This window comes from Notechis scutatus, chromosome 3 (genome assembly GCF_049901735.1).
Source record: "Notechis scutatus isolate UNSWTSFEM ecotype Mainland chromosome 3, rNotScu1.2, whole genome shotgun sequence".
In the NCBI taxonomy this organism is placed as follows: Eukaryota; Metazoa; Chordata; class Lepidosauria; order Squamata; family Elapidae; genus Notechis; species Notechis scutatus.
Genome location: NC_142011.1, coordinates 104,735,828 through 104,751,436, shown reverse-complemented (window position 1 = coordinate 104,751,436; position 15,609 = coordinate 104,735,828). Strand labels below are relative to the sequence as shown.

Here is a 15,609-nt window from a genome sequence, read left to right as displayed (position 1 = left end):
GCAATATGTTTTGTTTTTGCTTTTTGTATGGCATGAACTCAGTTTTTGTTTTTTGTTTATAAATCATGGCTTAAAGCTTAGTGCAGGGGTCGACAACCTTAAACACTCAAAGAGCCATTGGAACTCATTTCGCACAGAAAACACCAGGAGCCACAAAACCCTTCCTGTGCCTGACTATTTCCTGAGCGGCCACAAAAACTAGCTTATGTAGTTGAATAAAAACGGTCTATTTTCTTCTGAAACTTTTCTTTTCTTGGATTTACCCATGGTTGGCCTATCGGGAGTCAAAAAGCTCAATAAATTGCGTGCTGGCAGGTGTCACACACATTGGTGGTTGTGACACATATTTTGAGCAACAGGGTGCCGCAGCAGAGGGATGAAAGAGCCACATGAGGCTTGCTGACCCCTGGCTTAGTGTAACATATGTATTCCAATACATGAGCATACAGCAGTTTAACTTCTGCATGCCACTATCTATAATTTTTACTTCTCAAATTTTATTTTTTTTACTGAGGGACACAGTTACGTAGAGGACATAGGCAACATGGAGAACTACAAAATGCTAATAGAATAACTTTAATTGCAAGAGATAGAAACTGGAAAATCATTGATTTCCACCTGGCTTGCTACTAAACCATTTTCTTTCAAAGAGCAATAGAGTGCTCATGCATGTCTAGTTTATAAATGAAGAATAACATCCAGGAGATTGTAGTAGAAGGAGAAAAGGGGTCTCAAGACCAGGACATTGATGTTCATCTCAATGTTTTCCCATCAAACTCTATGTTAGTTTAGTCTGGTCAATTATCTAGTTTACGTATCTTTTAAGCCAGGGGTGTCAGACTTATGTCATCACGGCAGTGTCACGTGACATATTGGGACTTTTTTCCCCTTCGCTAAACCGAGTATGGGTGTGGCCAGCGTGCGACACATCCAGCCCGTGGGCCAGGAGTTTGACAGCCCTGTTCTAAGCCAAGGTTCTTTTTCACCATAGCTCTTTAAATAAAATACAATTAGTCATGTTTGGATTAGCCGTTATTTATAATTGCTGGATTAATACCCAATATTAAGCCATCATATGGGGGATTGTTTGTGGCTTCCCACAGAATATTTAGCCAAAGCAACTTTATTATGGTTAGCTTGGCATGTAAATTCAGTCTGAATTGTGAAGCTAGACGTTTGCCTTAATGGAATGACATGTTGCTTACTACTGAGTAAAATATTAATAGGATTGCCTTGGCTATAACTGCACCACAATTTAACTTGGAGACAATTTACCCATGCCCATTGCTAGCATAAATCTCTAAGTTTGGTGATATTTTAGAGGCATATATTGGCTTAATTACAATTCTCATTTAAAAAAACAACAATCCTAATTATGTTTTACAGAAAAAAAGTTTCAGAAGATTCAGTAGAACTTTTTTTAATCGAAGAGTTGATAATCATGTTGTACCATTTTTATAGCAATCCATATTCCGAGATGCACCTCACTGATTTAACTTTAGAATAGAATAGAGGTGGAAGGGACCTTGGAGGTCTTCTAGTCCAGCCCACTACACAAGCAGGAGAACCTATACTATTTCAGGGAAGTGGTTGTCTAGTTTCTTCTTAAAACCTCCAGTTTGGAGCACCTACTATTTCTGAAGGCAAGCTATTCCGCTGGTTAATTGACCTCACTGTTGGGAAGTTTCTCCTTAATTCTCTCTTTGATTAGTTTCCAACCATGGTTTCTTGTCCTGCCCTCTGGGTGCTTTGGAGAATAATTTAACCCCCTTCTTCTTTGCAGCAGCCCTTCAAATACTGGAATACTGCCATCATGACGCCCCTAATTCTTTCGACACATTCCTTTATATATATATATCTATATATATATATCTATATATTTATTTATTTCTGTATGTCAATTGCTTACAAGATAATAGGTATAAGTAAAAACATAGTTATGAATACATGGATACATATAAGAAAAATAAAAAATATAAAACAATAGGACAGGGACGGTAGGCGCGTTGGTGTGCTTATGCACGCCCCCCTACAGACCTCTAAGGAAAGGGGTGAGGTCAATAGTAGACAGCCTAAGATTAAAGTTTTTGGGGTTTGGGGAATCTTTCAAATGAAGCTCAAGATACATTTTGACGGAACCAGGCGTTTTTTTCAGTAAATCTTTAATATGCCCCTACTTTTATCCACAAATCAATTTATAGGTTTTCCCCGCATTTCATGTCTGTCTATTTAGCGGAGGGGGGAGAGAGAGAAAGATGGGCGGAGTATCTGGCTCTACCACATTCAAGATGACCGGAGCGCACAGAAACCGACTCGACGATCGCCGTATTTGGGAGGTCTATGACTTTTCTGAGGACATATCGCGAGATTTCCAACCGCAGCTCCCGCCCTACCGCGCGCCGCTGGTATTCTGAAGCTCGCGCCCCGGCGCTTCTGAGTCGGTTCCTGGGCGGTAATGGCGCCGGGCTCTTAAAACGGCTTGGGAGGAGGGGGGGAGGAGGGGGGCTCCACTTCATCGCAGCTCTCAATCCCGAAGGTTTGAGGGGATGAGCCGACAACCTCAGTCGCCGCCAGGAAGGAGGAGGAAGGAACGGAAGCGGCGATAGAATAGGTGAGGCGGCTCTCCAATTGTGGGGAGCCCTCCAGCGAAAACCCAATTGGGGACTTATGGGGAAAGCGAGAGAAACTTGACAGGGTTTCCGGCTTTCGGTTCCTGGGATTCAGAAGGGGGTGAAGCGCTGGGAGGCTGTTTTCTACTGACGGGCATGTTTCGGGAGTTTGTTGCCTGCTGTTCGTTCTTTCGCCGACCCCTTTTCCGCGCTCCATTCCGCTGCAGTTCGGCCTGGATTGTCACAGCTTCTTCCTGATTTAAAGGGAGGAAGGTCGGTTATGATTTAGATCCCCGAATAAGAGAAATGCCGCCTCCGCCTCTTGTTTCAGGTCGTTTATACTGCAGGAATCCAGAAGGAGCTCAATTTATTTGACTGCTAGAATTCCGAGTTTTATATTTGTATGAGATATAAAGAGATGAAAAAAAAAATGAGTTATTTTGAAGGGAGTGGTTCTGAGAATGTTATTATTAACAGGAGCTAGCTTGAAATGCAGATACTGAATATACTTATTTTCGTGAGTTCCCTTAAGTACTAGTGGCACAAACTCATATGCAAAAGTGGCCAGGTAAGGTTTTCTCTCCAAGGAATTTACTTTTCAGCCCTATTGCATTTTAGTCTGTTTCAGCAAAAGAGACATATATTACAGGCTCCTGTAATAAGTCGAGGACTACCTGTAGTCCTTGACTTATGAGCACAATTGCGCCAAAAGTTCTGTTGCTAAGTGAGACAGTTGAGTTTTGCCTCATTTTATGACCTGCCTTGCCACAAGTTCTTAAGTGAACCACTTCAGTTAAGTTAGTAACATAGTTTTTAAGTGAATCTGGCTTCCCAATTGGCTTTGCATGTTAGAAGGTTGCCAAAGGTAGTCACATAACCCCGGGATACTGCAACTGTCATAAATATGAGTCGGTTGCCAAGTCTCAGAATTTTGGTCAGGTGACTGGGAATGCTGCAAAAGTGGTAAGTGTGAAAATGGTATAAGTCACTGTGTTCAGTGCTGTTGTAAATCGAGGACTACCTATAGTCCTATCTCTTTCAGTCTCCAAAATGCTACAAAGAAAGTACAACTGAAGTGAATTCTTAAATTCTTGAAAAATGGCATGGGCTTTTCTTCTGTATCTTTCTGTGAACACATTAACGCAGTAAGAGTCATTTTGCCCACCGATATAGGTAATTCAATATGGGTAACTGAAGTTACAACAGCACTGGAAAAATGACATATGACCATTTTTCAGACTTATGACTTTTACAGCATCCCTGTCATCATGTGATCAAAGTTCAGATACTTGGCAACTGACATGTATGTATGATGGTTGCTGTGTTCCGAGTCATATCAATTTTGCAACCTTCTGACATGCAAAGTCAATGGGGAAGCCAGATTCACTTAACAGCCATGTTACTAACTTAACAACTGCAGTGATTCTGTTAACAACCATGGCAAGAAAGGTTGTAAAATGGGGCAAAGCTCACTTAACAAATGTTTTGTTTAGCAACAGAAATTTTGGGTTCAGTTGTGGTCATAAGTCGAGGACTATCTGTACTCAGCTCATAGGAAAAAATAGAAATACATTATGGGAAGTGTACTCACAGAAATAAGGTAGGATGTTTCCCCATGCCTCTTAGGACAGGCAGCCCTGTTGGGAGATAGCAGGTGACATCTGTTTTTGCATGCTATGTTTGAACATGAGGATTATTTGTAATTGTTTTGCTTAATAGCTGTTTGTAAACCTAGTTTCCGTGTTTGTCTAATTCATACCACATTTTGGAGCAGTGAATTTGGTACAATTTTCATGTACAAAAAAATCTATTTGTATCAATTGGCTAATGTCTTTCATTGAATGATTGTATCAAAAGCATTTGGAAATCAATATTATCTGTTGTATCAGGCTGCCAGCATATCTTTATTTCTCTCAGAAAATTCTAAATTGTTGGGGAGAAACTACCCCATATAGAATTGATGTTACAGAATATAATGAAGAATATTACCCAATGTTAATTTGCAGAAAACTGTAAATAAGCCAAACATAAGAATAATTAATAAAATGTATTTCCAAACATGTGGCTATGGCTCTGAGTTTGCTGAAAATTAAAAGGGGTTTTATTCAGAGGATTTCGTGGTACAAATCCAAGCAAGAATCAGTTTCATCTCTAATTTGCAATATCAACAAGTTGATGGCATTGTAGGGCTTCATAAGGCACTGTCAGTCATCATGTCTTCATTCTGCTGTAGTATCAATATAATGTTCGACATTACTATTAAATAATTTTAAAAGTTTTAAAAGGAACAATTAAGGTTTTCATTTTTTAAAAAATTATGAACTGGTTTATGACTGGCTTCTCTTTAATGACTGAAAATATTTTTCAGTCAATCACTCCTTTTATTTCATATTAGTTTTGACTGGAATACTCCATTGTTTTTGATGATGGGAGTTAGTTGTATTGTTCAAATATCACCATAACATTTTGAGTTAAATTTCTGCTATTAAATTAATCTGGGATTTCTTTGAAAGTGAAAAATCACTTCCAAAAATTTTTGGATCACCATAACATTTTGAGTTAAATTTCTGCTATTAAATTAATCTGGGATTTCTTTGAAAGTGAAAAATCACTTCCAAAAAATTTTTGGTCAGTGCCAAGGAAATATTGCATTATTCACTAGACTTAGATTTAGAATAACTTTATTGCCACTTTGAATGTACACTAATCTGCATACATTAAAATAAAATTTCATTGTATACAACTCTCAGGGTCACTAATCTTCATTATGTAATTTTTCTCCCTGTTTAGCAGTTGGAGAACATAGTAGGGATGATCTCTGGACAGTGATCTGGATTCCAGAGCTGGGAAAAATCTGTAATGTTTTTATATAGCATTTTTAAAAATATAAAATCGTGGATCTATACAGTACAGTAGTTTGCCTTATGTCTGAAATATCATTATCTGGGTATTCATACAAAACATTTTGGACACCTGCAAATTGTGTGTGTAATTGGTGTCACTGGTCATATGTGTGGCAAACCAGTGGTTACATGCAAGGTGCCCAGGAGAGTATACAGTATTCCCCACTTAGCCATTTTTTTGGTTATGCATGATATGAACACAGCCTTTATTGACTATTCCTTTGATGTGATACATGCTATCAGCTACTGGTAGTAGTGCTTCTCTGGATTCTGTGAAAGAAAAATAGGACAAACTTTGGAGGAAAAGAATTAGTTTGACATCATCACTCAAGTTTTATATCAGAACTCAGAAGAGGGACAAAGTAAAATCAATGCATTTCAGTACTCCAGTATATTCTATGGCAGATCTCAAACTGACTTGTTTCAGAAAAATAAAACTTTAAAAGCATTATTAAGCAAGAAATACATAAACCATACTTATTAGTCTCTTTCCAGATCTGTACTGAGCAATCTAACTGAACTTGCTGGAAAGACTGTATTTACTTGTATTGATTATCCCTGGTAGCTTTCTTTTTTCATTGTCTCATTTTTTTTTTAATAAGCATTCCTTCTTTCATAAGCCAAAGCTAGATTTTCTGGACAATCTATATATTCTTTCCTGAAGTATTTCTATCTGTTATATGGCTTCTGTACTTTGCAACCTGTGTTCACACACTTTATATATTTTTAAATTGATAAGATGTGAGCAATAGTACAGTGCTTGCAAACTCAAAAACATAGCTTGATAGTATGATGTTAGTAAAAATGAGATAAAGTTGGACTTTCTTTGCAAGTAAGTCAATAATGTGCCAAAATTGACTGGTAAGGTAGAAAGTGATGTTGCATATGGTAAATACATTGTGTGTGCAATTACTAGGCAAGTGAGTATTTTGACCATATCTTCATTTTTATGCATATTTTCCATCTCCAAGCTATATAAACTTGAATGCTTAGTGGATATAAATAAGCAGATCAGGGGATGTGTATTTGTGTAATGAGGGAGGGCGTGGCCTAAGGAGATCAACCTATATCAAAGTGTGCATAATTATTAGGCAGCTTCTTTTCCTCGGGCAAAATGAGCCAAAAAAGAGATTTAACTGACTCCAAAAAGTCAAAAATTGTAAAAAGTGTTTCAGAGGGATGCAGCACTCTTGAAATTGCTAAGATATTGGAGTGTTATCACAGAACCATTACATATTGTTGCAAATAGTCAACAGGGTCACAAGAACCGCGTTGAGAAAAAAAGACACGAATTAACTACAAGATTTGAGAAGGATAAAGCGTGAAGCTACCAGGAACCCACTATTCTCTAGTGTTGTTGTGTTCCAGAACTGCAGTCTACCTGGAGTGCTCAGAAGTACAATACAGAAGTATAAGGTGTTCAGTGCTCAGAGACATGGCCAAGGTAAGGAAAGCTGAAACCCAACCATCACTGAACAAGACACATAAGTTGAAACAGCAAGAGTGGGCCACAAAATATCCGAAGACAGATTTTTCAAAAATTTTATGGAGTGATGAGATGAGAGTGACTCTTGACAGACCAGATGGATGGTCTGTGGCTTGATCAATAAAGTGCACAAAGCCTCACTTCGAGTCAGATGCCAGCAAGGTGGAGGTGGGGTACTGGTATGAACTGGTATTTAAAGATGAACTAGTTGAACTTTTTGGGTTGAAGATGGACTCAAAATCAATTCCCAAACCTACTACCAGTTTTTAGAAGACACTTTCTTCAAGCAATGGTACAGGAAGACTGCATCTTTCAAGACCATGATTTTTATGCAGGACTCGATCGCATGCATCGAAGTACTCCACTGCATAACTAGCCAGTAAAGGCCTTAAAGACGAAAAAAATAATGACACCGTCCCCTTCCTCATCTGACCTAAACCCTATTGAGAAATTGTGGGCTCTTCTTAAATGGGAGATTTATAGTGAAGGAAAACAGTACACCTCTCTGGACAATGTCTGGAAGGCTGTGGTTGCTGCTGTACAAAAAGTTGATCATCAACAGATCAAGAAACTTGACAAGACTCCATGAATGGAAGGCTTATGACTGTTATTGAAAAGAAGAGTGACTATAATGCTCATTGATTATTTTATTTTGAAATGACAGAAATGTTTATTTGTAAATTTTGAGTTTATTCTCACTTTAACAGATGAAATTAAATGAGTGAGTTGGGAAATTTTTCATTTTCATTTTGTTGCATAATAATTCTGCACACTAATAGTTGTCCAATAATTGTGCATAGATATTCCCCTAAGAAAACCAAAACCTCACTTTTACTTTCTTAAATATCCAGGTTTGAAGTTTATTAACATTTTGGATTGACTGAGAACACTGTAGTTGTTAATAATAATAATAAAGTTAAACCTCAAAAATACAACTTTCCTAATAATTGTGTATGTGAGATAGCTAGGCATTCGACAGCCTATACACTTATTGACCAATGAAAATGAAAATTAAATAAACATTGTATTTCTTAAATCTGTATCTGTTTATGACTTACAACAGCTCATTTAGTGACCATTTAAAGTTACAATGTCACTGAAAAAAGTGACTTATGACCATTTTTCACCCTAACGACCACTGCAGCATCTCCATGGTCACATGATTAAAATTCAAATGCTTGGCAACTGACTCATATTTATGACGGTTGCAGTGTTCCAGGATCATATGATCCCCTTTTGCAACCATCTGACAAGCAAAATCAGTGGGGAGGGCAGATTCACTTAACACCCCTATTACTAACTTAACAACTGCATTGATTCACTTAACAACTGTGGTAAGAAAAGTCATAAAATGGGGCAAAACTCGCTTAACAAATGTTTCCCTTAGCAACAGAAATTCTGGGCTCAGTTGTGGTCGTAATTTGAGGACTGTCTGTATACTGTGAAGGCAGGTTGGTTTCCTAAAATCTAATCTAACATTTCTGTCTTATATCATTAATATAGATAAGGAAGTGAAGATTCAGGTTTGATTAAGGATGAAAGGACTAATATGTCCGAAAGCATAAATTGGTATGGAATATTGAAAAAAAAAGTTAGATAAGTTGAATAGATGGGTTTGAACAAGATTAGAGAATACATAAAATATCTAGATTATTTAGAGACCTAAGGATGAATGACATGGTGATAGTGAGGATCTGTTTAGGAAAAATGTCTGTTTTAAACTTAGCCTTATTCATATTACACATGGTAAAGGAATAATTCCAAAATTAATTTGATTGTTTATGATGAAAGATTAGAATATATGCAATTGTCCCTTAACAACTGCCCTGTTTAGCAACCATTTCTAATTATAATAGTTCTGAAAACGTAAATTTTGAACTGATCCTCACGCTTGCAACCATTGCAGTGTCCCATGGTCAGAAGATCAGCATTTGCATACTTTATAGCCAGCTTCCAACAAGCAGTCAATGGAGAATCCAGCTGTAAAATTGCAAGTTACGGTCATGTGATGTTTCACTTAACAACCCTATTGGTTAGTAATTGAGTTGCTGATTCCTCTTTGGATTTTTAAGCAAGATTGTAATTTCTGAAATATATAAGGGTGACAGTTTCTAAATGTGGGACAGATTATTATTTAGTAGCAGAGCTTTGGGGGGAAATGAAAGTGAAGAAGAGAAATGAAACGAAGACGAGTAGAATGAAAGTAGATGAACTGTAAGAATAATACAAGTCCAGTCTGAAAAATTATTGGAATGAACGAAAAGACATAAGAAGGCTTGGAATCCATATAGAACCAAGTAAAATGAATTGTGTTATGGAATATCACAGTAAGGGGCGAAATTATGGTAATGGAAAATATGAAAAAGTTATGTTTAGTGGAAAAAGGATGTAAAAAAGCTGTAAGTGAGAAAATGCAAATAGAAGAATACACGTAGTTCTCAACTTACAACCACAACTGAGCCCAAAATTTATGTTGCTAAGTTAAACATTTGTTAAGTGAGCTTTGCCCCATTTTACGACTTTTCTTGCCCCATTTGTTTAAGTGAATCACTGCAGTGATTAAATTAGTAACATGGTTGTTAAGTGAATCTTGCTTCCCCATTGACTTTGTCAGAAGGTTGCAAACAGTGATAACTTGACCCTGGGACACTGCAATTGTCATAAATGTGAATGCAGAAATAGAAAAATCTCTTGCCTCCTGCGACAGAGGTTATGTAAAGAATTTTATTGTTTTCAGGCAAAACTTAAAAAAATCTTCAGTGAGTGATACTCCAGATGACTTTATAAATATATCCATGAAATGTTTTGGTAACAGAATGAACTCTTCTGACATCCAGGATGCTTTTTTTTTTTTTACTTTGCCATATATATTGCAAGCCTGGGGTTCTGCTATCCAAATACTAACTAGAAACAGTCCTTCTAGGCTTCACAAATCAGACCAGTTTAGTCAGAAGCTGCTATATGCTGAAATACAGTCCAGTCTAAAAGCATGTTACTTGAGTTTACACTTTTGTTGAATATGCCCATTGTTTTGAAGTCTGATTTGGAAGACATACTGGGCTGGGGGTTAGTAAAACAGTACAGCTTAAAAGGATGATTGCCACATTAACTGGAGGCTGTGGGTTCTGGCTTCACAGTAACTTATGAAAGAGTCAAATTCGATGTAGGCTTGGTCTGTTGGCAGTTCTACACTGCGAATCCCAGTATAGATTTTCCTTCCCTGTTTGAGTAAGCTCTCTGTCAGATTTCTCACCCATCAGTCATTTCTCTGAGATATGTCACTGTCCTCTCTCATCTGGATTGATTCCTCTGCTTTGTGTGCTTCTGCAGGGTAGAAAATTTGCCTTTCTTTGCCCTTGTTATGTTGTGCTAATTGTGCCTTCTTTGTAAATTCTGTAGCCTCCTCCAATACGTCTGTTGGAAGACGTGATTTCAGCTCTTGAAGTTTATGTTCCACGCTCTCTTTCAAAACATCAATTGTAAAATTAATCTGTCTTCTTATTTCATTGAGAAGAGAGACCAGATTACCTTAAACAGTCCCATCTGTTTCTTAGAGCCCAGCTTTTCATACAATCAGTAATTGAAGCAGCACTTGTAAAAAGCACAAAAGTCTGCTGAATAGCCACTCTGCAACTCTGCCCTAGTTTGTGGCTGATGGTCAGAGGTGGTATTCAGCAGGTTCTGACCAGTTCTGGAGAACCGGTAGCAAAAATTTTGAGTAGTTCGAACAACTGGCAAACACCATCTCTGACTGGCCCTGCCCCCATCTATTCTCTACCTCCTGAGTCCCAGCTGATCAGCTGGGTCTTCTTTTGTTGCCCTGCACAAGAATGGAGCTAGAAAGCAGGTTAGTGGGGTGACTGTTTAGTGACTGTTCGAAGTTACAATGGCACTGAAAAAAGTGCTGTTAAAAGTGACTTATCCCACCCCTTATAAAAGCAATTTATTATATAAGAGGATAGTTTTTTTCTTCTGAAGTATATAATTTTGTATGTTATTATACTACTGTATTTACTAGTTTATAATATATATTAATGTATAAAATAGTTTTAAAATGCTTACTGTAACATTTTAAATATATAATAAAATTATTTTTAAAAGGTTGGTTAATGCCAGAATTATTACAAGTGAGCCTTCACATAAGCAACATATTTTTGGATGCAGGGTAAACATTAAACAGTAAATATAATTTGGTTAGTGTGTAAAATTTTCACACTGAATAATTAATCTGCTGAATTTGACAATGTAAAATATTTTTCAGGTTCAGATTTAGCTTTCTGTGCTAATAAAGTTCAAAATAGTACTGATAACTTACAAGGTATGTGTATGTATTTTTGTTTGACATTTCTGTGAGCATTTATCTTTATATTGTAGGTGAAACAACAGAATGTGGAGCAAAAAAGCAAATGAATTTACCTTACACAATCCAAAGTTCTCCCAAAACAGGAATTCCATTAGAGGTATGAATTAATTTAATTTTAATCTCACTTGGTGCAAATAATTTTATCTGACTCTCTAAATTTTAATGGAACAGAACAGAAATTTGTGTTAAACTGAAATGATATCCGTTGGGAAAAATGATCAGCTAGCAAGATCTGCTTTTCTTATTCCTTAACTTCTGCTAGCAAAATTTTGGCCTCTATTTGCAAATTTGTTAGTGAAAGCTAAACAACAACAACAACAACAACAACAACAACAACAACAAAAACAACAACAACAACAACAATAACAATAATAATAATAATAATAATAATAATAATAATAATAATAATAATAATAATAATAATAATAATAATAATAATAATAATAATTAATAATTAATAATAATAAACTGAATCACTGGAGGATGAAGGCCTCTTCATTGATAGTTATAGACCTAAATCTGATAACAGTGGTCCAATGCAGGCTGGTAGATATTTCTAGATTTCCTAGTTTAAGTTTCAAATTCACCCAAGTGGTTTCCATGCTGAAAGGAAGACTAGAACCTGGGTCCTCTGCTCCTAGCTCCTAATCAGCCTCTTAACCACACCATCCTCATTAAAGGCTAAATTAAGCAGTATTAAATTTGCACTTAAAATTAAAATTGCTACCAGTAGTCAACATACCTTAATGGAAGATGCATATTTGAAAAAAACACTGGAATTGTAAAATAATTGTCTACAGAAACTTTTTTAAAATACACAAGTATTTTTACTTTTACTAAACCAATGGTTTCACATTTTTAAGGTTGACATATTGCTAACATGTTATCTAATCAAATATTATTTTAATGCTCTTAATGCACACTAAGTATCATACATTATAGTTTGCCCCGTGTGATTTCAAAGCTCAGCATCACCTGATAGCTTCCATGTAAAATATGTTGATTGAAGCTGGTTGACTCTATAGATTAGGTTTACAAATTGTAATAACTCAGAAAGCATGGCTGGCATTTTATGGGTTAGGACTCTGAATGAAACAGAAAATGGGTCTTGTTTTGAACCTGAAACAAAGTATTACATTTCAGAAGTTCTGTTGAACCATTTTTGATATGTCATGATTTGATAGAAACAAAACCTGAAACATTTTAGTTGTTCAATTTGGTGTAGTGTTAGGGCACCAGAGTAATCTGGCTGCCAGCACTGAACATGCCAGCAACAAGAGGACACAAATTAGGTTATGCTGATGATTTGGCCATAGCAGTACAAGAAAAACATATGGAGGTGGCAGACAGCCTCCAGTCCAAAGATCTTAAAATCTTGGGAAAATTATTCACTGACTGGAGGCTCATTCATAGCACCAGTAAAACAGTAACTACGTCTTCTATCTTATCAACAAACTAGTATAATGAGCCCCAAAGATCTACTTGAACAACAACCTACTCCCCTATAATCCCCATCCAAAGTACCTTGGAGTAACATTGGACTGGACTCTTTTCTATAAAGAACACCTAGAGAATATGTCGGCAAAAATCAATACTAGGATCAACTTACTCCAAAAACTATGTGAAAATAAATAAAAATAAAATAAATGTCACTCTCAGGTCATCAGGACTAAGGTTGGCCTACTCCGCAGTAAAATACTGTGCCCCTGTATGGCTTAAAAGCTGCCATACTGGTAAGTTAGATGCCATGAGATTATAAGCAGCAGATGTATTAAAACCATTCTAACTTGCTGGTTTCCTGTTCTAAGCCATATAACATCACCAGCTTTGTGAGAGAATACAGAACAGAAAAATTATGAACTCCTACCGGTGTACACTGACCTTCCTCATTTATCAGCCAGAAGATTCAAATCCAGGAAAACCACTGACATTTGCACATCTTCCCAATAACTTTGATTCCCAATGGAAAACCAAATGGTTTGCTGAACATCCAGATATAGGAAGACATATAGATGACCCCACTAAAGTGGCAGCAAAGGACAATCCTGAATAGGATTCACACCTCACACGACATCTGCTGGGATTCTCTGTATAAGTGAAGCATAGTATCCTCCCCTCAGTGTGATTACAGAGGTCCCATGTCAAATTGTAGATCACTAAAGACATATACCTGTCCAGTATCTGGTGTTTTTTTTTAAGTGTAAACAGTGCTGTGCTTCAATGGTTAGATGGCCTAGACATTGTTTTTTGAACACAGATCTTTTTAACATTTATATTTTATTGTGTTTTACATATCTAGATGAAATATTAATATATATTGCTAATCTATGTATGATATGCCATACGCTAAATAAATAAATAAGGTACCAAGAGGCCCTGAGTTCAAGTCCCATCTTAACCATGAAAGCCAGTTGGGTGACTTTGGGCCAGTTACCTTCTCTCAGCCCAATCAACCTCACAGAGGTTGTGTGTGTTATGTATATGTGTATGTGTGTGTTAGTTGATGTTATTAGTAAAAATAATAAAAGTGGAATATAAATAAAATGATATATGATTTTAAAAGGCAAATAGGGCAAAACTTGATTTCGTTGCTTTTTCCATCTCCTTCAAAAACAAATTATTAATTCTAGTGCTGTTCTAATTTCCCCTGCTTGGTTGGTGTACCTATTCCTTACTAGAAGTTGCCAGCCTGGTATATAAGCATACTTTGGAAATGCTGAGGGTTTAATTCCAGACCACTACAATAAAGCAGATACCTCAATAAAGTGAGCTAGGTGAATGTTTTGGTTTCCCAGTGAATATTTAAGTTACATTTACACTATGCTGTGAACTATTAAGTCTGCAGTAACTTGTCTAAAATATTATACCTTAATTAAAAGATTAATCAATGCTAAAAAATGTTAAGCAGCATCTGATTCTTCAGTGAGTAGTAATTTTTTGCTGGTGGATGGTCTTGTAAAGAAACCTAAAATATTTATGCAGTGCAATAAACTAAGGGGTAATAAAATGAGATATACCTGCATTTTGTCATCTTGCCTATTGATTCCCAATCTTCCCAATGTTTTCCATTTTTTAACTTCTCTACCTCCGCTCAGCCACTGCTGCTGCTATCAATGTTAGCAAAACAAAACAGGAAAGAGCCTTTTGCGGTCTACACAGGCAGTAAGCAGGCCCTCCCTAATATCACAATTGTCACGGGAAGGATTATCCATCTACTTTTCCTACTCAGCCTTGGCATTTTCTTGCCCCTCACCACAAAAACATTTCTGCTTGGAACAACCATATTTTGTTTTTTATCTGAATCAATGCTTCTGAAGCATACATATCTTCGTTTTGATATGAGCCACCTGAAACAAGCTATTCTATATACAAAATCATTTTGTGCATGAACCATTTTGTTTTGCCCTAGATTGGGTTCATACAGCAAAGTAACCCCAAACCAGATAAACTTATATTATGGCTTATTGTGATGTGTAAATCTGGCCACCGTCAAGTAAGTATAACCAGAGGAAAAATATTGTGAATAGATTGTTTTAAACAGTATTTAAAACTGTTACTGAACATTGCAATATGTTTGTCACAAAAGTGATCCTTGAATTCAATTTTTTGTACAGATTTAACAACAGCATGGAATTCTTTTTCACAAACAAAGGCAACAGTAAGTAGTATTTAGCACTGAGTTAAAAGAAATTGAAAATAATTATTATTTAAAAATGAAAAGTAACAACTTATGCTTAACTTGTAAATGTTATAGGACAGTAAAAGATTAAGATACTTTTTTAGTAAAATACAATCAGGAATCAGCCACCTCTTACTTTGTTCTATCTGGACACTTGAGTTGTTTCTTACGATCCTAGGATTCCCAAAATCAGGAAGCTGCTGTCTTAATTCCACAGATACTGTCTTCTTGTCCATACTGTTAGTGAGGTCTTACCTTTTTCTTGCTTCCTTATTTCTGTCAGTCACCCAGATTTTAATTTTAGTTCTCTGAAAATGCAATTGATCTGCTAAGGTAACTCTTCTCAAAAAAACTTAAGAAATTTGCTTGGAAGTTTTCCAATGTAATGAATTTGATGTATTTGGCCTGATACATCAATTTTTCATTCATTCTTTTTTCAGGATTGAAAAGTGTAATATAAATTATTTCCTGCAATGAAAATGTTTGCATTAATGTGAAATTATTTTTGATTGTACAAAGCTGAAATTAAAATCTGAGTTCATTTTACTTAGGTTAGGGAATGTTTCATG

General features: G+C 36.3%; 1 protein-coding gene across 1 annotated transcript in view; it reads left to right on the top strand.

The window, feature by feature from the left end:
• Positions 1-2,362: 2,362 nt before the first annotated feature.
• The window catches only part of CEP350 (centrosomal protein 350), an 86,200-nt gene continuing 72,953 nt past the window's right edge, over positions 2,363-15,609 (top strand). The window contains exons 1-3 of the mRNA XM_087960004.1: positions 2,363-2,611; positions 11,373-11,458; positions 14,976-15,019. Of these exons, the coding sequence (XP_087816130.1) occupies positions 11,386-11,458; positions 14,976-15,019 (117 nt within the window). The 5' untranslated portion in view covers positions 2,363-2,611; positions 11,373-11,385. The remainder of the gene's footprint in view (positions 2,612-11,372; positions 11,459-14,975; positions 15,020-15,609) is intronic.